At 34.1% G+C, this 25,918-nt stretch overlaps 1 protein-coding gene across 2 annotated transcripts in view; it reads left to right on the plus strand.

Annotated features, from left to right (window-relative positions):
- Positions 1-25,918, plus strand: part of LOC120773977 — a 53,916-nt gene that overhangs the window by 21,998 nt on the left and 6,000 nt on the right. The window contains exon 1 of one of the 2 annotated variants that reach the window (XM_040103225.1): positions 23,744-24,123. The exons of the other annotated variant lie outside the window; for it this stretch is intronic. Within the exon in view, the coding sequence (XP_039959159.1) occupies positions 24,074-24,123 (50 nt within the window). The 5' untranslated portion in view covers positions 23,744-24,073. Of the gene's footprint in view, positions 1-23,743; positions 24,124-25,918 lie in introns of those variants that run through there. 2 annotated transcript variants of the gene reach the window in all.

Below are 25,918 nucleotides of genomic sequence, written 5' to 3' on the forward strand. Positions count from 1 at the left end.
TTTAAGACATTTTGCACATGTTCCCTTATCCCCAATAAGCTACTCATTTGTCAGAACCGCCGATATTGAATCACTAAGGATATAATGTAGCCTCCATACAAACTGATCGATCCAGCTCAGGTCATTGAATTACAAATTTTTCATTTCAAATGATATCTTCGAAAAATTTGGCTTGAATTATTGTCCAGGGAAACGGTATACTCTTCGAGCATATTTATCAGATCAGATCACTATAGCATACGTATAACTGCAAATCAAGTCAACCGATCAAAAACAACAAAGAACAAGTAAGGAAGGGCTAAGTTCGGGTGCAACCGAACAAGAATCAAAGCCAGGGAAATACTTTAAGGTGTAAAACGTCAATCAGGGGAACGAAAGCCAAACAATTTTAAATATACATATGTATTCTATATATAACTCATACACTGACATAAATATAAGGCTTGTTAAAAAAACGAAAATCATTATATGTAGTATATGGGAGTTGGGGTAGTATCAACCCGATTTTAGCTTTTTTCCCAATACCATATACTATTACCTTGCCCCATACTAAAAAACCAATCATACTGAGTAAAATCAGCCGGATGTTCGAAAATCCTGATATTAGTCATATATGGACTAAGTCAAGTTTTCGTTCAAATTTATCTATTTTAAGCACAAATATACACCGTTATAAGCAAAACACGCTCTCTCATTTTCATTGAGATAACTCACATATTAGACGATATATGCGGTACAAAGTCACCCGTAAGTTCGATTACCTTTATATATAGGTATATGAGGACTAAGGGAAGTATTTGTCCGTTTCAACCCTTTTTTGACATACAGACATATCATTATCAGAGAAGGAATATCCCGGGATTTCAATTATAAATCTCACATATTGACCGATTTCCGATCAAAAGTCAAACATAGGCACTGGGACCAAATAATCGGCACCTAGGCTTTTGCTGGATTTGAGCAATTTTTGGTGGCACACACTAAAGACGTTATTCGTGCATAGTTATATCCCGTTATATTAATTGCTTCTTGATTTGTGTACTGGAAAGTCAAAGAATCAAGTGAAATCCCAAAAGTGGACGGTGCCACGCCCATCGTCCCTCTCATACCATCTCGACGCCGTTAAGGAGGTAAAAACCAAATAGACGAAGGTCTCGAAGGCTATATAGCCAAAAGACTATTCTAACTGTTTCAATGGCTAGAATTACTTTGAAGCGGATGAAATTCATTTGGAAAATTTTAAATAATTTACATTTTGTAAACGAATTCACCATACTTTTAGAAATTAAATACAAGCAGTTTTTTTTTTAATTTTCTCAGTAGAAAATTAACCGTTATGTTATAATTTTCTACTGAGAAAATTAAAAAAAAAATTTTGTATTTAATTTCAAATATTGCCTATAACCGCATATTGAAGAGTAAAAAATATATAATACTAGACGTTAAATATGAAACCAATTTTTTTTTTTAAATAAAATACTTAAAACGATTTACCACAAAATAATTGCATAGCGGATATTTTTTAAAAATAATTTGAATGATGTCACTGAACTTCTTAATTGTTCGTAATTTATTTGTGCTCATAATATGTTTACTTATAATTTTTTATTAAATTAGCGTCATCACTCGCAATCAAAAAATGTTTAATCACCTGATGAAGGCAAGAAATATATGTAGGTTTTTTTGTGAATTGTTTGTCTGCATTGCCAAAACAACAACTACAAAAATTACTATTATTTTTATTTAATCTTATTGCACGTCAACCTCAGCAGAGTTCAAAACACATATCGCTTTATGTCGCAATTTAATGAGCATTTAATAAATTTATAGCAGCAATTTTTGCAATGTGCAAAAGAATTTAATAAAAATAAATATTTATAGTAACATAGGTCTTCCAGAATTATCAAAATCAAATAAATCAATCAACACAATGCGAAATATCTACTTTTTTGAACTTTCGCTAAGAACGAAGAATCAAAAGTGCAACATAACTGGTGGACATGCGCGATAGCATGTCGGCGCCACAAAACTTGTCGCTAGAAATAATAATTTCTTGAAATACATACAGATTTTTGCGAGAAATGAGCAACCAGCGACACAATCAGAGCGCACATGTTGCAAGCACAAGATCAGAAACTTGACAAGATTAGACAATCACACAAACATACATACATATACATATGTACATATAAGAAGCAGCTTCAGCTTTATATGAGACGTTATAAAGTAATTTGAGCGCATGTCGCACATTTATCCTACATTTACCCTCGTCACCGCAGACACACTTCCTGAGCCAGTGATATGGATACGGAATAATGTGAAGTCATTGTCGGCTGCTGACTGCAGTATTAGCAAATTTATCTTTACTGCTGGCGAGAATAAATACCATAAAATATTGTGCGCGATTTTTATATCTTAACCTTATTTGAATGTGAAGCGTTATTGCCTTGTTTCATACTCCTCTGCCTTTCTACTTTCTGCCTATACAAAGCCTTATATATATGTACATATACGTATATATATATATATATATATATATATATATATGTATATACAAATATGCATTAGGAATATGTATACTACATACATATACATATATGTATTAGGTATCAGGTATGCGGTATAACTGGTTGCTCCTCATTTCTATCCTTCTGCAGATCGTTGTTATATTTCGTTGCCGTCATTCAACTTTTTATTAACTGCTCACATTGATAAACGGTTTATTTTTAATTGCGCTCACGCGTTTTTCTATACATTTTATTCATTTTACAATTGTCATAATGAGTTTTATCCGCAAATCGCAATTTTATTCCTTACTATTTTCTTTGAAAGTATAGCGTCCAAGCTTATCTATTCTCCAACATCCTCGGTGCGTGTGTTGGCATTTAGTCACTCGATTCATATATGGAAACACGCTAAGCAACCAGTTCTTTGGGAAGTCTAGGCTTAAGAGCGAAGATCTTGACATATTTAAGTAGGCACATACATGTCTGCTGTCAACATACATATGTATGTGGAAGTATATGTTATACATAATGTGTGTATAATGTAGTCGCATAAAACTTATGTTCTGTTTGTTTTTTTTTGTGCGCAAACTAATTAAGTACATATCTTAAGAAGTCTTGTTTTGTGATCTGATTAGATTATCACACCAATTTGTTGAAACGCTTTATCAACAATGCGTTTGTTTGTATGTGAACTTTACCATAATGCTGTTAATTAAAAGCGATATTTACAAAACTTGAAAAAGTGCTAATTAAATATTTGCACTTTTTAGCAGAACATGTGTGAGAAAATGAGATTACAACGTTTTGTTAATCAAATTAAGGGGTATGAGAAATTTTGTGTTTTTGTGTGTTTTTCAATATGAACTATGTTTTAAGAAACGCAAGCACTTAATTTATTCTTCAAAATCCATGAACGTCTCATCCAAGTAAACCCCCTTGTTCATAATAGAATTGTGGCAACGTTTTCTTTTCAAACCTCGAAACAGTTTTTAAAGTCAATTACCGAAATTACCTTCAATGCGCTTAGCGATTCACGTTTTATGTCTTCAATTGACTTAGAACGGTTTCCTCGGAGCCTTCGTTTGAGTTTGCTGAATAGCCAGAAGTCACACGGAGCTAAATCAGGCAAATCAGGTTGTAGTGCGATATTGGTTGAAAATTTGGCGAAAAACTCACGACGAATCAATGCAGTATGCGACGGTGCATTATCGTGGAGCAAAAAACAAGAGTTGTGGGCCCATAATTCCGGCCATTTTTACGATTAGCTTCACGAAAACAACACATAACGCTCAAATAGTATGCGTCGTATTTCGAAAAAATTGAGTGATTTTGCAACCAATCGTGATTTCATTTTCCTAAGACCCAATAATCTTTCAAAATGGTTTTCACTGATCCTTTTGATATTCCAACGACTCTGACTGTTAATTCTGAATACCCTCATTGGATTCGCTTCATTTTATTAACGTGTAGATCATCAGTGCATTTCTGTTAGTAACTATGTGTTCAGTTTATATGGAAGCTATATGCTATAGTTAACCGATCTGAACATTTTCTTCGGAGATTACATTTTTGCTTTAGGAAATAATATATACCAAATTTCGTGAATATATCTTGTCAAATGTGAAAGTTTTCCATACAAGAACTTGATTCCGATCGTTCAGGTTGTATGGCAGCTATATGTTATAGTGGTCCGATATCGGCCGTTCCGACAAATGAGCAGCTTCTTGAAGTGAAAATGACGTTTGCAAAATTTCAAAACGATATCTTAAAAACTGAGGGACTAGTTCGTATATATACAGACAGACAGATGGACGGACAGACAGACGGACATGGCTAAATCGACTCAGCTCGACATACTGATCATTTATATATATATACTTTATAGGGTCTCCGACGATTCCTTCTGGGTGTTACAAACTTCGTGACAAACTTAATATACCCTGTTCAGGGTATAAAAAAAATATTTTAAAGTCAATCACGCCTTATCACGATGCGCTAATATTATCATAAATGATCCGGACTGACAAAAATGCCCCTTTTCACGTATTTTAATACAAATCTATATCTTATATTGCAAACTTCATACCCTACATATTAACGAAAATGTGTTCAGTCGACTCATAAGAGATATTAATTTCGTCTGTGATTTCTCTGATGCCAACACAGCGATTTGCAATCACTGTTTTATTTTAACTTTTTCGATGTTATCGTCATTAGCAGAGATGGTTGGGCGACTCACATGAGGGAAGTTTTCGATGATTTCACGATCTTCACTGAATGATTTTTGCGTCCCAAATTCTTCTAATCGTGATAAAATATATTACAAAAGTACTGCTCAACATTCATAATTTTTTATTGCGTAGCTGTGATTCCAATGGAAGTACAAAATTCGTTCAATTCTTTTTCATGGTGAAATTCACCTGACTTTTCGCGTTATAAACAAACAGCTGCTTAACACACACTTATTGACATATGGAGTTCACACGAACACAAAAAAAATGTACAAATCTAGTATCGATTCGGTTTCTATAAATGAACCAGTCCGGATCAAATTTGATTACTTGGTAAGAGGGGGAAGAAATTGGACTATTGTTTCAGAATTTAAGGCCACACACCGTACTAACATCTTTTCCTTATCTACATAAAAAAACTGCACATCGAAATATTTTGCTCTATTTCTAGATAAGCTATAATTGACGTCGTGGATTTATTCTGATTCTGAATAAAAAAATCACTAAATCATTAATTCGAATGGCTTGAGAAATAATGTGATTTTGTTTGATTAAAATTTGGTTAATTAATTTTGAAGCATTATTTAAAAATCTGCCCAATTAATCTGGCAGGCCACGTGATAATATTTTCATTATCATTCATTATCCAACTTATCTCAGGTTGATATGCAAAAGTAACAGTAAATGCGCATTTTTTAATTCAAACTGAATAAATATTATTCCACATGACACATGATGGGATTTCTCGAACCTTAAGTGTTAAAATACATCACCTTTAGAACAAATATCGTCAAACTGCGACGAGTGCTATAAATTATAATGAGGAATTACAAAATGCAGTCGTCATTCCTAAAGCAAATTAAAGAGAGATTTTTTTAAAGTATGCACTTGCTGCAGGTAATGGATTTAATCATAAAATCAACAATGGAATGGATTTTTTTATCTACCAACAATTAAGATAATACGACTGGTTGTCGCCTAAAGGTAGGCAAAATTTTTTAAGAATAGAGTGATTGTAAAGAATTTACTCTTGCACAATTTAAGATGACAAACTGATATCCAATATGCAATACATTTAATAATGTAACTTAAATTATTTAGCGTTTCTTAACGAAAGTTGACTTCTTTTATAATTATTTTTAGATTATGGCTACTATTGGAGAATTGTGTGCTATTCTTATAACTTATTGTTGCCTACTTATGAGGGCAAACGCGCTTCAAAATATGTTCTTTTTTTAATTTTTTTTTAATTTGCATAATAACATTAATTTTAACAAGTTCGAAATATGATTTCATAACTTTTGGTAACTCAACATATAAGAATCATGTTGGTATACTTAAGCGAGTCAAGTTTAAATTAAAAGCAATTATGGCAGTAATCTAAAGCAAATAAGTAAAACAAAAAATTCGTTTTCCTGTCATACATTTTAAACGAATCTTTCTGCGATTATATCATGGCAAGTTAACTTAATTTAATAGCTTCCATCGCAAATAAATAAACCACATGAAGATCACATCAGTAAAATCTTGAATGCTTTCAACTAAAGCTCAAGCCGACATTCAACTTCCTTTCGAGTTGGGTATATTACTTACATATATGTATATGTATATAGAAATATAGAAACAAAACGCAACTTTGGTAGTTCAACGCTCCAGCTAATTTCTATCTGACAACACAACAACAACAGCTGTGTTTCGAAGTTATTACGCGCGCTATTGCCAATTGTAGTGATATATACATATGTATATGTATGTACATACAAATTCCCACACATACCTACTTATACATATATATGTATGTATGTGTAGAAACTTAATGAGCCTTTGTTCCCGCTTTCATGCAGAACGAACAGGTTTACTAATTTTTTATGGTACTTATTATTGTTCTTAATATTTTTTACTTATTTCTATTCACATTCTAATTGTTCTTTTCCGACCAGCAATAAAAATCAAATTTGAAATAGCAACAAAGAATTTTTTGCACCAAAATTATTGTGAACCAGAACTTCACTTGCTTTTTGATTTTGTCTACCCCTTGCAATCACTGAGGCTTAACCACAAAATTTTGTGAGATTAGATGCTTGTGCGCTTTGGAGGTTAGTCAACTATGAAAGAGTAGTAATTACTGAGACACAGAAAAAACTATAAGTTTTACACCTGCCAAAGTTTAAGATATACAAGAATAAAATTATTGATTATATCTTAAACTTTCGCTGGTGTAAAAGTCTGATTGACGGTTGTATAATTTAAACTTGCGCTTCATTGTAATTTTGAGCATCAAACTAGCAACGACTCCGCCTACTTTTGGAGCACAGTAAGGCTATTGCACAACTTATTTTCATAATAATTAGATTGATATCGCTAATTTGAGAATAAAAGATCCTAATAATTTTCTGTTGTTTATAAAATTATATATCAATACAATTTTTCATACCTAGTATTTACTATTAATAAAAAAGACTGATATATATTCTCACGAGTATTTTCATATCTATGCCTTGAACACAAGCAGCGAAATCAGAACTTAGATTGAGGAAGTCCTCCCTATTACTCGTTTGTAATAAAAGGCATACAAAAATTTTTCGTAAGTTCCCATTTCTAACCGATAACATGGACTTTCGATATCATGTTGAATTAAATTTAAATTCGGACCCCAAAATTGCATTCACTTCCAGAGAACACTTCACTTCCACCTGAATACCTTCAGGAATACAAGAATTACAAAACTAGAATCGCCTTCCTTCTACCAGACCACAGCAGCGTCCTCCAAGCACCGATCATAGCAATTAAAGAAAGCCTTCTTGTTCTGACAAAGAGTGCGCTCACAACAAGAAATATAATTTTGAATATACTTGTATGTAAGCGGCTTTGAAATCACTCTCTCTCTCTCTCTCTCTCTCTCTCTCTCTCTCTCTCTCTCTCTCTCTCTTTCTCTCTCTTATGGTTTCGACACATACAGTGAAAGAATGTCTTGATCTCTTAATAGATCTAATATTCTATTTTATGATAAACCTACAATGGGTTCCAGTATATAGTGATATTTCTGGTAACTGTGAAGCAAATAACTTAGAAAGAGCAGTTACCACCCTACAACTAGAGTAGACCCCTGACTTGCTCAAAAAGTAGGCAAATGTAGCATGAATAGAATATGGGTGGCACATGACGACTATTAAAATTCAAAAAGAATGACATTAGATCTCTTGTGGAAGGGCTAACAGGTTACTGTCTAATTGGCAGACATGTCAGCAGACTGGGAATACTATACAATAACAATTGTAGAAGCTGACAGGAGGAAGAATAAAAGAACACTATATATCACATCTTCTATGTGAAAGCACAGATAAAACTATTTCTATGGATGAACTTCTTCCCAAGCACAGGATAGAGGACATAATAGAATGAGGGTCCAAACAATCTGAACGATAATATAATAAATTTCTTGTATGAATAATTTTTGATTACACATCTTTACAAATTTTGATATGGTTATAATATTTGTTTATTATATTAAATAAAGTTCATTAGGCGATTTGTACGATGAGTGAAATTATTTAGAAAAGATGTTCCATTAAATTTTGTGTGCGGAATCAAATTTCTTGGTCCGAAAGGTTCAGAGTGTTGGAAGAGGCCTTCGGTGATTCATTGTTTGTGATGAGCAAGAGTTTTTGATTGGTACAAATTATTTGAAGAGAATCGAGAATGCGTCCCGGATGGCCATCAACATCAACTGATGATCAACACGTCAATAAAATAGAGGAATTGGTGCTTGAGAATCGACGACTAACAGTCAGAGATCTTACTGAGTGAAAACAATTTTGAAAGATCATTTGGGCCTGAGAAAAGTGAAAACATAATTGGTTTCAAAATCACAAGATTTTTTTGAAAAATAGCATCGCGTTAACGTCTGTGAAACAATTATTTCCGACTACCAGGATGTCATGAAAAGTATTACTGCTGGCGATGAATGTTGTATTTATGTTTATAACCCGGAAACAGACGATCAGTTGGCCGAATATAGGGGCAAAGATGAGCCGAAACAGAAAAAACTGTGTCAAAGCATTCGATTATCAGGGTGTGGTGCACTCTGAATTAATTGCGGGCGACCAAAATGTCAACAAGGAATATTATTTGGGTGTTATGCGTCGTTTGCCCGAAGCTAATTATGAACCGACAATTCTTGGTTTTTGCATCACGATAATTCACCGTCGCATACTGCATTAGTTCTTCGTGAGTTTCTCGCCAAATTTTGAACCAATATCGTTCCGCAATCACGGTATTCGGCTGATTTAGCTACGTGTGGCTGCACCACCGCTCCGGCAAAACCGTTTTGAGTCAATCAAAGACATTAAAGGTCAATCGCTACGCGTATCGAAGGCTATTCCGGAATTTGACTTTAAGAACTGTTCCGAGGATTGGAAAACACGTTGGCACAAGAGCATTGGGGCCAAGGGCGATTACTTTGGTGGGGACAATATAGGTTTTGAAGAAAAAATTAAGAATTTTAAAATTATGAACAAAGTCTTACTATTTTTTGCCCACATTATAAAAAAATGCACTTGTAAGGGATATTATGGTTAAGAATTTTTCTTATTTTTAATAAATTAATGTTAAGAAGAGGAGCAACAGCAGCCAAACTTTTCAAGAGATGCTTAAAAAGATAATGTTCACTTAAAAAAAAGCTTTATTATAAACTTATATGCGAGTACTTATATTTGAAACAACGGTACCACGCCCTTAAAGATACCAATTTCCAGTTGCGTAATTTTTATATCTCATTTGGATGATAAATTTTTAGCTGGTGAGGAACAACATAGCAGTAACTGGTTGAACTTCTTATAAATTGAGCTCTGCGAGTAGTGTGTGACATTTTCAACGAAATACATGAATCACGTAAAAAGAACCCACGCAGAAGGTTAAATAATGTGTAATGTGAAATAATACGAACTTATTCGCAAATTTACATATTATAAATACGTAGATATGTATATACACATATATTCCGTATGAGTGTATGACAAGTGAGATTTTCGAAGTTAGTTTACTGGACGCAAGCAATTGAAAAACATGTTTCTGTATATAGTATTTGGCAGAAAATAAAAAACAAAATTAAATAGGTGTGTCCGCCGCAGACAAGTATTTCATTTAAATTCGCGCAGATAAGCGCCAAAAAAATCCACATCTGCCCGAGCTAATTACTTTATAGGGAAATTAAATATACTTGCAGGTTATATTTAAATGAATATTTTATGAATATGTTATGGCGCAAGCTATGCAGCTTAAGTAGGTGTGTAACAAAGTAACGTGCGACAGGTGCGTTTATAAAAGGTTCAATATAAGTACAGCTATTGTTACAAATTTTCAACACTTAATATATAAAGCCCTCGAATGGGTTTTTTTACAGCAATAATCTCTTCATGGTTCATTCCGTGCAGCTTATCACAGACAAAAAAAGTTACAAGAAAAATAATATTGTGCAGAAAGTGGTTCTTCGATGATTTTGTAATGGATTCCACCTCTGTGGTGAATTTTATTTGTGCACTCTCAGAAAAAGCATTTATTTTTTGGTACAATTTTCTTTGATTTTATGCTACAATGAGTTTTCTCGGTCTAAAGACTATCTTTGAATGCTTTGTATTGCAAGTATACTTCCGCTCTAAATAATGCTGACTTCCAGAAAGTCCATTTCAGGGAATCCATTCCGGTAACCTCAATGAGAGCATAACCTTCAGAAACCAATTTTTTTCTATGGTAAAAATTGTTACACTGCTTGAGTTTTATATACATATATGTTAGCTATAGTACTTCAGAACAATGCGACCCTCAGTTCGTTAAAAAATTGTATCTTTCATAGATTTGACTAGTGACAGGTGACAAAATTCATGGATCTTTAAAATTTAGCTTAATTTGAATAATATTAAGCGTAAATATGGTAGTCGAAGAAGTCTTTTCGTATTTCTATTCAACTTATTTTTGTTTATATTTACCAGTTTTTGCCATTTTCCCCCTAGAGACATTATTCAATCAGTGTAAAACTTTCATCAGTGTAAATCAAAATTTCGAAACTTCAAGAACGGAAGCGAGCGAATTATTGTTGTACTACACAAACTGATACAGTATCGTCTCCGTAAACTTCACAAATTTCTATTGACAAAATATGAAAATATTTTTTCGAATATCCAATGTTACCCTTAGTCACCAATTGAACTTCTTTAGAGGGTTTGAGGGGCAGACCCAGCGTAACAGTCTAAAAAATGCGATTTTGGGGACTTAAAAAAAAATTATTGTATCAATAGTTTTAAATATTATGAAGTACATAGGTTGTCAAAAAAGTCTTGCGGTATTTTCGCTAGTTGACGCTCAAAGCGCGTAGTTCTAGTTTTATTCGTCGCATCGGGTTATGCTATACCTTTTTGGAAAGCTCATTTCACGCGCTAACACGTGTTTGATTGATTGTCGTTTCTTTTAAGTCATTCGTGAGTTATAGCGTCGCAAACATGGAGCAAATTAAAGAGAAAATACGGCATATTTTACAGTACTACTATGATAAAGGCAAAAATGCATCTCAAGCCGCCAATAAAATTTGTGCAGTTTATGGACCCGATACAGTTTCCATTTCCACCGCACAACGATGGTTGCAACGTTTTCGTTCTGGTGTAGAGGTGGTCGAAGATGCACCAGGCTCCGGAAGGCCTGTCGTTGAAAATTGCGATAAAATCGATGAATTGGTCGAAAGAGACCGGCATAGTAGCAGCCGTAGCATCAGTCAAGAGCTGGGCATGAGTCATCAAAAATTCCTTTCAATGTCAATAAAAAAAAAAAAATTCAATAAAAATACTGCAAGACTTTTTTGACAACCATTATTATCTTAAGAATACACAGTAAAAATCTCTTGAGAAAACACTAAATATTTTTCGAGTTACACGCGATTACTGATGCCGCTAAAAAAAAGGTCATCCCCTGCTACAGTTATTCCTACCTTTTCCGTAAATGATACACAAAAAAATTCTTTACTAGAAGATATGGTTCGTACAGTGACCTATGTATGGTCTGTGGAAAAAAAATTCTTGACTAAAAGATATTGGCTGTACAATGAGTCGAAATTATTAAAATTTACTAATGAAATTCGGAGTCAGTGGCATCAACTTTAAGAGCGTTACGTCCAATCTATGGTCGTCATAATCGTTCTGTCAGATCAACAAGTGAGAGTCTAGTGGAAAAATTTGCAGCCATAGGTACAGAACAAAATGTTCCCGTGCCAGTGAGACAAAGAAGTACACGTAGTGTCGAGAATATTGCTGAGACTAGCGAATCAATTGAAGATGACGACCCAAATCAGTCTCTCACACGTCGTTCTCAAGCGTTGGGCATCTTGACCTACACCCTTACAAGATCAAATTGACGCCAGAACTAAAGCCGCTTGACCAGCGGAATCGTGGTGTGCTCGTGAATTGTGCTGAGCAACAACTTGAAAATGATCCGGAATTTCATTGAAGAATCATCTTCAGCGATTAGGCTCATTTCTGGCTGAATTTCTTCGTCAATGAGCTAAATATGCGTTATTGCTCAGGCAGAAATCCTCACGTACTCCATGAGTCACCATTGCATCCCAAAAAAAAGTATTTCTTCCATAATGATCAAGACCTGCACGTTACTGTGAATGAGAATCGCTACCGCTCAATGAAATCCGAATATTTTTGGCTTGAATTGAATGATATGGACTTGGACAATATGTGGTTTCAACAGGATGACGCCACAAGCCACACAGCGAATGTGCCAATCGAATTTGGTGAACATATTATCTCACGAAAGGCCGCCTCGGTCGTGCGATTTGACGCCGTTAGACTTTTACCTGTGGGGCTACATTAAGTCTATGGTCTTTGGCAACAAACTCGCGACGATTGATGAACTTCGTACGAATGGGGAACGTGAAATTGCAATAGTATCGGACGATTTATGCTTGGAAACCGTGAAAATTGGGTTCAGGGTGTAGACTTGCAGAAGTCCAGCGTGCCCGTGGTGACCATGCAATAGAAATGAAGTCCATGCATAATGGCATCGAATGTACTTTCACAAGAATAAAGAATTTCATTGATATCTCAAACCGTTTTTGTTTTACATTTGTAGGGCTCTTATTGAAAAACCGTTTATAACCTATCGAAATAGGTAAGAAAAATCACACTTCTTAGTTGTGCCCCATAAAGTATTATAGCATTTAGAAGATTTCTAACAATCATTCTGTCGCAGAATAATATAAAATTAAAATTCTTAAAGCAAATAATGATGTCTTACAAACACAAGTATTTCCTCCTTTTTTGCTAGAGTAAAAAATTTCATGCGAAAAACGCAAATATTTACACCGGCTACACACGCCAGTCGCCCACAACAACATTTTGAGGTTAATGGATCCTCTAGTAAAGCGGCAATTTCACAAACGTGTCTATGTGGTATGTATTTGTGTAACGGGGCAGTGACAAGCTGTTTGCAGAAGCGTTATTCGAACCAACAAGAAATTGTTTATGAAAGCCTTTCACCTTTCAAAGGCGCTCGAAATGCAATTGCACTTGTATTTTTTTCTATTTTTTTATGGCAAGTGAAATTTTAAACACTTACCTCTGTCCGTGTTTTTGTGTTGTGTTAGAGTACTTTTTAGTGCGCTCCAATGACGTTTGGTCGCCTCGTTATTTGCTGTGTGTGTAATTTCAGTAGAATAGTTTGTTTAATTTACGGTTTTTTTGTTGCTTGATAATTGAGCTGCCACCTTGCAACACAGCAAATAATGTGGGTATGTGTATATGTGTTCGTGTATTTGCAATATCTAGAATAAACAAATGCATTGTTGTTTGCGTAAAGTGTAATTAAATACAGTCAATTCTAAGATAACGTGTAATGTGACTTACTTTTGTGCAGCAACATGCGCGTCATTGGTTCGTGGAGTAGTTAGCGAAATGGTTACCGAACTGGTTAGCGAACTGGTTACTGTGCTGGGCGCTTACTTATATTATATGAATCGATGGTTCATTATCACGTGAAAAGCATTGCTGTTGTTGCTTTTTTACTTAAAATTTCTTTGTTCTGATGCATGCAAATTTGCTTGGCTTATCGCTTTTCATTGCACCGATGGTCACAGTGACACCTTCTCATTCCTGAAGTTTTTGCTGTAACGTTCTTAAACAGCAGTGTATCTTTTCGCCGATTGTTGCTACATTTTTTGCAACGTCTGCAACAATATATACTTATACACATATGCATAAGCAGATATGTGTCCAGGTTCTCAACTTAATAAATATTTTTTATTTACTTTTTCCCATTGGTTTACATTTCGGTTAGTAACTTTTTCACATTTTTGTTTTGTTGCATACTGCTTTTATTTCTTCTTTTTTGCGTCAGCGCAAGCTACTCCCATCCTCTCCTATTCGAAAGGAGTGCTGCCCAGTTTTACTTCATTTTTTTTTGTTGCTGTTACTATGAAGTTTAACAATTTCATTCGCATTGTTACCCTTTATATTCGTATTTCAGTGGATCGAGCACATTTGTATGGTACGGTTCAATTCTGACACGTTTTAGTGTTAAATTAGCGCAATTGTCTCAAAAAACTAAAGCTCGCATATGTGTGAATGAGTGTACACAGAGAATAAGTGAAATCATTGCGAAATGTACTGCGATCTTGAGCAGCGATCACTAGAAATCTATAAACAAAAAATAAAAAGAAAAATAAAATTAATGTTTCGTTAAGCTGTTGAGCTGAGCTGTAGTGAAAATTAGTGAATTGAAAGCGTGAGAATTAGGTCTAAGAAATAGAATATATTCATATGTATATAGTTCAAAGATCAGCCGCCTAGTAAGCAATATCGTAATTTGTGTTTAAATTCTGTTTCTAAAATATATGTTGTATAAAAGTTATTGATTAAACGTTCTCTATGAATCATGAAAATAAACAATTAACTAGTGATGAAAGAGTGCTAATTACCGCTCTCAATCAGCCACATAGCCAAATCATAATTCGGTTCACTAATAAAACGATCAGTGATCTTTGAACCGCAGCAACTTTAGGCATGTTTACACTCAAAGCAACACCAGCAGGTGAATGCGCCGGATATTTTTCTCTTTTTCTTTGCTAAAATAATCATTTATTTTTTGGCGGGTTTTCTGTGAGTAATCGAAAAACAATTTAGAAAAAGTTGGCGTTATTCCTAATAAAAATAGAAAAAATAAGATGAAATGCAAAACATTCCAAAGAATCGTTAAACCATTCGTTCAAGTTCATTTGCACCGATTTCAATATTAAACAAGTTTATATCTCATCAACATATAACAATCACCCTTAATTCGAACAGTGCTTACCTCAACGTGTTAATAACAAAAGCAAATACATATAGAAATGAATATTAACGTTTATTTAAATAATATTTGCAGCAAATAGCAAGTGCTAAATGCTATTTATTGTTAGTAAAAATGAATGTTAATCAAGTTAGTGATGGGAATGTGGTTTGGGAAGAGTGCCTGAAATGGCTGAGTTGTACTTATAGGAGAACTCTATAGCCACATGATTTCCGGCTCATTTACTAATTGTTGTTTAAATATAAACAAACAAAAAGTCAAATTCGGTAGCATCGATACTACAATACCCTTCACAAGTACCAACAATTTCTTACAGGAACTTAATTCCGATCGCTTAGTTTGTATGAGAGCTATAAGCATTAATTATAAAGATTTGAATAACTTCTTCGGAGATTACACCATTGCCTCGGACAATAATGCATGTCAAGGTTTCCGAAGTCATCTCGTCAAAGAAAAAGTTTTCCATACTAACAATTGCTTCCGATTATTGAGTTTGTATGGCAGATACATATATGCTTTAGTGGTCTCGGAATACTTTTTTCGGAGATTGCACTGTTGCCTTAGACAATAATAATTGCCAAATGAAAGTATCTTATCAAAAGAAAAGACTTTCCATACAATACTCGATTCCCATCGTTCAGTTTGTATGGCAAATATGTTCCAATAATCCGATAACCCCGATTCCGACAAGTGAGCAGCTTCTTGGGAAGAAAAAGAAGTGAGCAAAATTTCAGATTGATATCTCGAAAACTGATGGACTAGTTCACGTATACACAGATAGGGGGGGATATGAACGGTCGATCGGACGATCGGATCTCGTCATGGTCATAGTGTATTTATTTTTATTGGGTCTCAGCTCGTCATGCTGATCATTTAAATATATATCTATACATCTTCTTCTTTATTGGTACAGACAGCGCTTACACGGTTATAGCTGAGTTAACAACAGCGCGCCAGTCGTTTCTTCCTTTTGCTAATAGGCGCGAGTTCGAGTTTCTAAGTGCAGCCAGGTCCTTCTTCACCTGATCTCTCCAACGGATGGAGGTCTTCCTCTTCCTCTGCTTTCACCAGCAGGTATTGAATCGAAAACCTTCAAAGCTGAAGTGTTCTCTTTCATTCGAACAACATGACCGAGCCAGCGCAGCCGCTGTCTCTGGATTCGCTGAACTATGCTCATCGTTCCATCGAATGCGATGTTCGCCGTTGTCAAAGCGCAAAGGATCATAAATCTTCCGCAGAACCTTAATCTCGAAAAGTCGTAACTCATCAGATGTTGTCATCGTGTATGCCTCGCCAGCATATAGCAAGACAAAATACGTTCGATAGAATCTTATATGCGACGTTGAGGAGGCTTATTCTACGGTAGTTGACGCAGATTGTGGCGTCTTCCTTTTTGTTGATTGGGCAGAGCATACTTAAGCTTAGAAGCTGATGGATGCTTCTTATCAGTTCCTCGCCGCCGTGTTTGAATAGCTCGGCCGGCAATCTATCGGCCCCAGCCGTTTTGTTGTTCTTCAGACGGGTAACTACTATTCGGACTTCTTCATGGTCGGGCAATGGAACGTCTGTTCTATCGTCATCGCCCCTTCCTGATATTATGCCTTCACTGCCATTCAGCAGACTGGAGAAGTGTTCCCTCCATAATTTTATTATGGTTTGAGTATCGGTTATTAGATCACTTTTGGAGGTTCTACGAGAGTATGCTCCGGTCTTGAAACCTTTTGTTAGTCGCCGCATCTTTTCGTAGAATTTTCGAGCATTTCCCTTGTCAACCTCTTCATACTCACGTATTTCGGCCTTTCTCTTTTTTGTCTGCAAACGCGTCTCGCTTCCCTCTTCAGGTTTTGTTTGCCATGGTCGTCATGAAAAGGGAGGTCTCTCATCCGAGGCTATCGATTGGTTTCCATGGGGGGCGTTTTACCCTGACTAGGGATGGTTCGCCTTGGTATAATACCAGAAGTCGTGAGCTGCTTGAGCCATATGTAAAAGAATCGTTTCTGGTCACTCCCATGTGAATGGCGATCAGAGAACCTTTCTCACTTTCGTTAGCTCCATTCACTTGGGAGTGGCCAGAAACGATTCTTTTACATAAAAATCAAACAGCTCAGGGCTTCCGGTTTGAGACCAAGTACAAAGTTGCATAGTTTTAAAAACTTAATTCACACTGTTCTGCGTATAATTAAAGATATAATTGCAATAGCTCCTTTAAATCTCAATTAGTTGTTGAGATATTTATGCAAATACGAATATTTCTATAAAATGAAACTTTATTTTAAATTTAATCTATGTATAAATAGTTGAAATATTTAGCTTAGATTCAAATTGGAGCCTTTTGCAGAACTTTCAACCCAATTTTGTAGCTTTGTAATCTAATTTCTGAAGCATTTTTCTTTTATTTCCTAGTGAAAGAAGTGCCTGCAACAAATTGTGAAAGAACAAACATTTTGTGCAACTCTTCCTTTACTTGTTAAATTAAGTGTATTTTATTTGAAGAATCAGGCAATAAACACAATTCACACGACTTTCTATAAGTGCTGTTGGTAATTAACATTAATTAAGTATATTTGTAATACACACATACCTGAAGATAAACAATTTTATTGCCACGCTTTTTCACACTCGTTGAATCAACGAAGCAATGTTAATTTGCAAAATAATTAAAACGCGTTTAATTAATGTCAAAATTAACTAATTCAAGTGTAAATGTTAATTACTTGGAGTATGTAATTACGAGTACATATGTATGTATATGCACGTGTGTGAAACGAATTTAGAATGTAAGAAATCAAGCGTGTCGAACTGATATGATAAGGAATTCGACATATCTCATTACTAAGTACAAGCATGACATTGCATAAAGACAAGCTATTTTGTAGAAATCGAGTTAATGATTGGTGATAAAAACAGCATCTTAATGTTCGTACTCTTCAAAATAATTTAAATATCTAATGATACTGTTCTATTAGCTTATTTTACTTCACTATTTCACTGAAAATCGCACTTGTTTTTTAGTCATGTGACTACAGCGCTCATTTTACACGACACCTCGCCTTCACCCAATTCTCACTCAATTTGATTTGTGATAAGAAAAGGAAGATTTAAAATCAATAAAGCGAAAAGAATTATAAAAAAAATAAACAAAAAAATGTAATTAAATACAAATGTAAGTAAATGATGCCTATACAGTAGTCAACATAAATGTGTGTACAATTTGATAAAATGTACACAAATATGCGTTTGCAGCGAAATATACAATAAAAAGTGATGCTTAATTGAATGATGCTAATATTAGTCACCTCAGCATACATATTTACATATATAAATAGTTTTGCACGAATCTCTTGCAACTCGCACGCACTCACTGTAGCGATAGTGTTAGTCGCTACACCACAAATGATAATCTAATGACCTTTACTGTTATCACACGCCCGGCTGCGCTGATCAGTCGGCAGACAAACAACAGCAACCAGTGATAGGTGAAACTGCGTTCACACACAGGCTTTTTGCTCTCTCATTATCAGCAAATTCACTTTTGGTGTCGCTCATTGCAAACTGTGGGCAAAAAATAATAAGACTTTTTAATTTAATTTTCGCGCGAAAACCTATTCGTTGAAATATTTTTTTTCTAGGTTGGTATGACTGCAAAATTTCACATCAAAATAATCATTCGTGTTTAGTACATGCTTCTCTTTCTGAAGTGCATAAAGTGCATTCAGTGATTTTTACGATGAGTGAAATTATTCAACAAAGAAGTTTCATTTTAAACACATTTCTGGTGCCGAAACGTTCAAAATGGAGGAAATCGGTGATAACTGTTTGTCGCGTTTTTGATTAGTTCAAAATATTCAAAAAAAAAAAACGCGTTGACGACGAACTAGGATTGACGAGTTCAGTTTTCTTTGATTAACGAGGTGTTTCCGGCCGGCCAAACTGTCAACAGAGAATACTATTGCAGTGTTACGAAATTGACTTTAAGAACTGTTTCGAGAATTGGAAAAACCTTGGCATAAGTGCCTCACCTTAAAAAAAACGGGATTTGTGACAAAACAATCAGTGTGTGAACGCAGTCCAAGAGCGTAAAAATGGAAAAATATTAAAAAAAAAAACAAAAACATTAATAATGTCAATCAATTGAAGTGATATTTGGTGACAATAAAAAATACACTTGCACATACACACCTCTGTACATATAAACATATGTACGCGCAAACAGCATTATAATGTGTAACAAGAAAGGCGACAATTGGACGCGGGCTCACTCGTGACGAGTACAATTGCACTTTTCTTGGGATAGACGAGTTCATAAATATATACACATATGTATATGAGACGATATACTGTAATATAGTACTAGGATGTCACTTAGGCGAATTAATTTGAAAAAATCATATTGTTTTGCAAATTATAAATAATATTTAAAAGTTTTTGAGTTACGTTCTTCCAAAATTTAAATTTTCCAAATTGACTTCAGTTTGACCTCTAAAATAAATAATGCAATCAATTTGACTTATTTCTGTTTATTTTTTTAATATTTCTGCTTGACCTTCTTGCTTTTTAATTATATGAAAAATGTAATATTGGCGAGCCAAAAATCAACTCGTTTCTGAGCAAATTTCGACTACATTTTTTAAAGTCTGCCATTTTTTTTAAATTTAACGGGTTACATGGTTACCTGGGTAAATAACAGCTCCTTTTCAAATTTTTTTTTCTCATATAAAAAATTAAATATTTTTTTAGAATATTTTATTGTTACTAACCTACTCTATCAACCCTGGACTTGCTTTGTTAGCTCGACTAACAATCATCGTGTTTTGCTATCAGAGGCAAAGTAACGAAGCCCCTTCAGGGTTAGTAAGGAAATTTGGAAAAAAATATTTCCCATATCCAGTGACCCCTCGGAAAAAAGATGCGCCCGAGTTGGCAGGATAACTCTTTTTGGGATCATCTAAAGTGAAAAAATACCAATTTTTGTTAAAACCTTAACTTAGAATTTGGACGAAGAAAAAAAACCGAAAATTGGATTTTTACAGACATCTTTACAAAAAAATTAAAATTTTAGTGAAATTTTGCGATATTTCAACCAAATCTTTAAGAATTGTATCTCAAAGACCTGTGTGAAATGTCAAGAAGATCGGTTGAGTAGTTCTCGAGAAATCTTGCCAATCGACTTCAAAAACACAGTTTCGAGAAAAACGCATTTAAATACGGCGCACTTATCCTAGCTAGCCTCGAGCGCACAAGTTCTCAAAGCTGTATCTCCGAAACTATTGCTCGGATCAACTTGAAAATTTAGGACAATATTCTAGAGGCGTTGTATAATTTAATAAGACAATTAAAAGAAAAAAATTCTTGAAACCAGCAAAGCCATGTAACCTCTTAAATGTCCTTAACAATTGTAGATCATTGTGAAGGCAATAATTTACAGATTTATAATATTTTTCTCTTTCAAGCGCGGTAAAGGCCGCTATCATTGCATATTTTTTTTAGTAACAAAGGAAGTAGCGTAAAATTAAATTACATTTTACATTACCGAATATAAACAAATTTTGAATATAATTATATATATTCAAAATCTTAAAACATTTCATAAAGAACTTTCGCATTCAAAAAGCACCTTTCTTAGGAGATCACTCTAGATGTTCCCCTTTTATTTAGGGTATTTTATAACATGCATAAGAAATATTTACAAAAATTATTCGTTAAGATTGAAAAAATAACGACTTTGCATGTGAGAACTAGCCCACCGGTAATGCATGGCTCCGCGACCGGATGACCTACTGTAAATTTGGAAAAAAAAGTTGCTTTTTGGACGAAAAATATGGACAGAAGTTTTATAAAAATTGTATTTTCTTCAATAGAAGAAATATTATTTGTCTTCCATGGACATATTTTTTTAAAATTCATAATTTGCCTGCCTTGTTCAGGTTCATGTTTAAAAATCTGACGAATAAAATACTTTTTAAATCATAATTAATGTTGCTTTTAAGTAGATTGTAATCAAAAGGTCGATTTTCGAAAATTCCTGGGTGATGTGAAGTACACAATTTCTATTTCTCTATTTCAATTTTTCAATGTTATCTAAATAGACCTAGCAACGCTGTATTTAAGGTTTTAAGTAACGGCACATGTTTTTCGCTAATTTATGCTTCATATCGTCTAATTTAAATGTTTGAAAAATACGCGCTACAAATTTATGCAAAATAATATTATCTCTCAATTTTTTTTCTATTGTTCTATATTTTGTACCAATATTCTACATTCCGTTCCAATTTATATTTATGGCGTCACGTTTCTCTTATCTATCATTAAATATGTTAAATTGAGAAGGTTGACCGAAAAAATTAGACACGTTTTCAGAACACGCGTTTAGCCGCGTTTTTACTCAATTAATTACAATTACATTTTTATTTCATTAATGTAAATATTATTAATGAGAGCTAGCAATTACAGATTCAGATTGTTCATTAAATATAATTTTGACTGTGAGTTTCCATTGTTCCCATATTAATAATGTATTTGGATCACATTAATGTCTGCACATCACCCACATCCATACATAACTGTTCCAGTAAACGAGAGCTGCGAGCAGACCCCCACCAGTACGGCTAATCAGTGAGAAACTCATGGATTTATAAGCCATTTGTAACCACCACTAGTTATTTATCAGATTAGCGGCAATGCTGTTTGTTGACTCACAAGGAAATGTCTTCGTAATTCCGAATTCGAATTCGAAAAAAAATTCTAGGTTTTTTAGGGTTTTTTTAGGGGGTAACGGACCGTCGTCCAAGTGAAGGTCCTTCTTAAGCACAACTTTTTAACCTAACCTAACCTACGTTTTCAACAACAGAGATTAAACAGTAACATTTGCTTTACCGTTGTAATTTTCTCAAATTGGCATTTACTGCTTATTTTTCGCACGACTTTTATTGAGAGCTATTATTCATGATCTCTTGACTCTTATTATGTTATTTCTTCACATAACCCACTGATCCTCAGGGTTACCTCACTGTCATGAGTTCACTAGTTACTTTTAAGATGAAAACTCACTAGTATAACGGCATTAATTATTAACAGCCGTACAGGCGAGCTGTAATTACTTGATTGCGCTTTTTTATTGCTACAAGCTTCGTTATCAACAACAACACTATGCTAAACTAGTTTACCAGCTGTTGACAGCTCACGTGAATTCTTCACACACACATATACATAAGCACTTAAACAGTAAATAGTGACTTCATACTTGCTCTTACTAACTGATAAGCGTCTTTTATAGACTAATAAACTAATTTCAATAAAACAAGTGATCTAAGTGTTAAGATTTTATGCTAACATTTATAATATACCCGAACATAATATACGTCATGAAGTTTGTAACACCCAGAAAATATATATGTCATATATATATATAAATATATATTAATGATCAGCGTGGCGAGCTGAGTCGATTTATCTATGTACATATGTCCAACTGTCCGTTTATCTGTATAAAAGCGAACTAGTCCCTCAGTTTTTCAGACATAGATCTAAAATTTTGCACACATTTTTTTCTCTTCAAAATGCTCCTCATTTATCAAAATCGCTGATATCGAACCACTATAGCATATATCTGCCATATAAACTGTTTGATAAAAATCAAGTCCTTGTACGAAAAACTTTTTTATATGAGAAGAAATCATTTCGAAATTTGATATATAATGTTCTTCAAGGTCACCTTACAATATGCGAACATATTGTGCAGATCGGACTGCTATAGCATATAGCTGTCATACTAACTGACCGTTCAATATCGAGGTCTTGTATAGAAAACTTTTTTATATGAGAAGATATCTTCACGAAATTCGGCATAGATTATTCTTCAAGGTCACCTTATAATATGCGAACATATTGTGCAGATAGCATATAGCTGTCATACCAACTGACCGATCAATACCGAGTTCTTGTATGGAAAATTTATTTATATGAGAAGATATCTTTGAAAAATTTGATAAAGATCTTTTTATACCCTTTAATGGTATAAAAAATGCACTTTGAGGGGTATAATAGCTTCGTTGCAACCGAAGTACCGTTTTTCCCTATTATTATTATTTTTTTTTGTGGTCATAAAATTTATGCATATTTTGCGCATTCCAGATTTGAAACACTTATCTCATATACTATTTAATTAAAGTTATTGTTGCACACACACAGGGCACTGATAAGCGTTCACACATTGAGTCTACTAATATTCTCAATGCGTGCGTGCCGGGCGTATGATTAACATTTTGCGCTGCACGTTGATCTCGCCCGCTTTGTGAAATGTACTAAAATCCACCCTTATAGCGGCTCAGCTCAGTTGGCTAAGAGAGCTGCCGTTGAGCAGTTCAGTAAACGCGAAAAACACGTTAATCGACTTTTATCAGCTAAATGTGAAATTTTGCATGTTATTTAATATGTAAAAAGTATTAAAAGTTTAAGTGACTTTGAAAGCATTACGAGAAATTGCTTAAGTAACAAAAAATATCAAAAGCAATAAAAAATTGCTAAAAAAAAGTGATAGAAAAATATTGAAAATTTTAATAAAAAAAAGAAGGATTGATAAAAATTCGCAGTGTGTTGGAAAAAAGCTAAAAAGTTATACACGAAAATGAAATGCAAAATATTTTTGCTCAAATATAAATATAAAATTGTGTTAAGCCCTTAAGGAAAATTAAAAAACAATAAAATTTATTAGCTGAAAGCAACAATTAAACAATTGTAATTAAAAACGGAACATAATAACATAATAGTAACGAAAATCTGAATGTCAAACTAAAGTCAGTCACTCTGATAAAAGCAAAAACAATAACTCAGCTGCATACTACATTGCACAGATTGAAAGGAAATATTGCATATTTATGACAAAAACAAAACAACCGTAACTAAATGATCGAAATCAATTAATATCGACACACAACAAACATTTACAAAGCTCATTTCGAAACCACAGCAGCAACCGCAAAAAAAAAAACACGCTTTGAGATGCGTATTAGTTTGCCCGCCGATCTGCTGAGCACAGCATTTGAAGCAAGGTATGACAATAGATTTTATAATGAAACATGTCGTGAGTGTAGAAAAAATTTGATTTCACAATTCTACTGAAAAAGTATGCTATTAGACATAGAGTCAACAAATCTTGAAATTATTTGCTGGGTTTAATATTCAATTTTATATAAATAAAAATTATACTGTATTCGAAACAATAACTACTAACAATAACTATTTGCTGTTATAACACCAAAACAAACTAATCCGAATTAAAATGTATAAATTATATATAAATACCGATTATCCAACTATCTGGTAGCGTATCAGAATGTTATCACTTTAATTTTTGACCTTGCAGGATCACACCTTGTATAATATGGAACAGTAATTTTCGATTTAAGCAGTGCATAATTTATTTTTTATTGTACGGAGAGAAGAATTAGATATGAATTAAGGATTTTCAACTCTTTCAAGAAAAGGTGAATGCTTTTATGATCGTGAACTCACACGATTTATCTACATATTCCACGATAAAAGAATCACAACCAGGCGATAACATTGTTTGGCATTTTTTGTCGGCGGTTTATTAGTATAAATGTAAAATGTATTCTGTATATGTTATCTTTAAATAACTCAATTAAGTCTATCAAGTTGTAAAGTATAAGACCTTGCTTAGTATACATAACCTCAATTTAATTTAAGCAATTAGTTTTTAATGGACGAACATTTTGACTGTGGTAAAGAAAGAAATTTATAATTAGCCTATAGGAGACAGTATCATCTGATCAAAATTGACCCGGTGTGACAAATAAAAATTTGGTAGTCGAAAAGTCTTTTCGTATTCCTAATCAAATTTTAACTCGTTTATTTTTTAAAGAAAAAACACAGAAATCAAATTAAATGGAGAATGTTTATTATCATCCAAAAGAACATTCTTTGGCATTTATTTTTTGAAGATTATCTCTTTAAAATGTTGGCTGCAGATGGTCCATACGTTGAGTTTAATTTTTGATGACCCCTTCGAGCACTTCGATTGGTAACAAGGCCTGAATCAAGGCGGAATCGCCCGCATAGACTTTATACCTTACAGATCCCCACAAGAAAAAGTCTGACGGTGTGATATCACACGATCTTGGTGGAAAATAGACCGACACAAAACGTGAAATTATCTGTTTACTGAGGTGTTCTCTTAATAAATGCATTAATTCATGCGATGTGTGGGAAGTAGCGCCGTCTTGTTGAAACCATATGTCGCCGAGATCACGAGATACTATTTGAGGCATCGAATAGTCGGTTTTTGATGAAATATGGACCTATGATACCACCGCCCCAAAAACCACACCAAACCGTGTTTTTCCTGGATGAAATGGCAGCTCTTGAATCCTTCAGGTTGAAAATGCAGCAATTTTGCTTGTTTATACATATACCCATTGAGCCAGAATAGGCCCTATCACTGAAACAAACCGTTGGACAATTTTGAAATCATATCTATAAATCCACGCCTCATCAGCAGTAATGATGCGTTTAATAAATGTAGGGTCCTTAGCTATGTTGGCCAGTATCTCTTATGCTTCCTCTACTCAACGTCGTTTTTCAAAAGATTCCGGTCTAATGGTTCAAGTCTAGCTTTTAACCGCTTCATAACCAAAACATTAAATACATTGTATTGAAAATGTATCCACAAGCGATCTTGAGATCCTCTTGCTGTTTCTAGGATGATGTTCTAGCACTGTTTCTTTAGCTTTTTCAATGTTTGCGGCATTTAAAGAGGTGATTATGCCCGGCTCGAATGAGGCAAATTTTCGACGACATCACGGCCTTCACGGAATGTTTTGTGCC

The sequence above is a fragment of the Bactrocera tryoni genome, chromosome 4 (genome assembly GCF_016617805.1).
Source record: "Bactrocera tryoni isolate S06 chromosome 4, CSIRO_BtryS06_freeze2, whole genome shotgun sequence".
In the NCBI taxonomy this organism is placed as follows: domain Eukaryota; kingdom Metazoa; phylum Arthropoda; class Insecta; order Diptera; family Tephritidae; genus Bactrocera; species Bactrocera tryoni.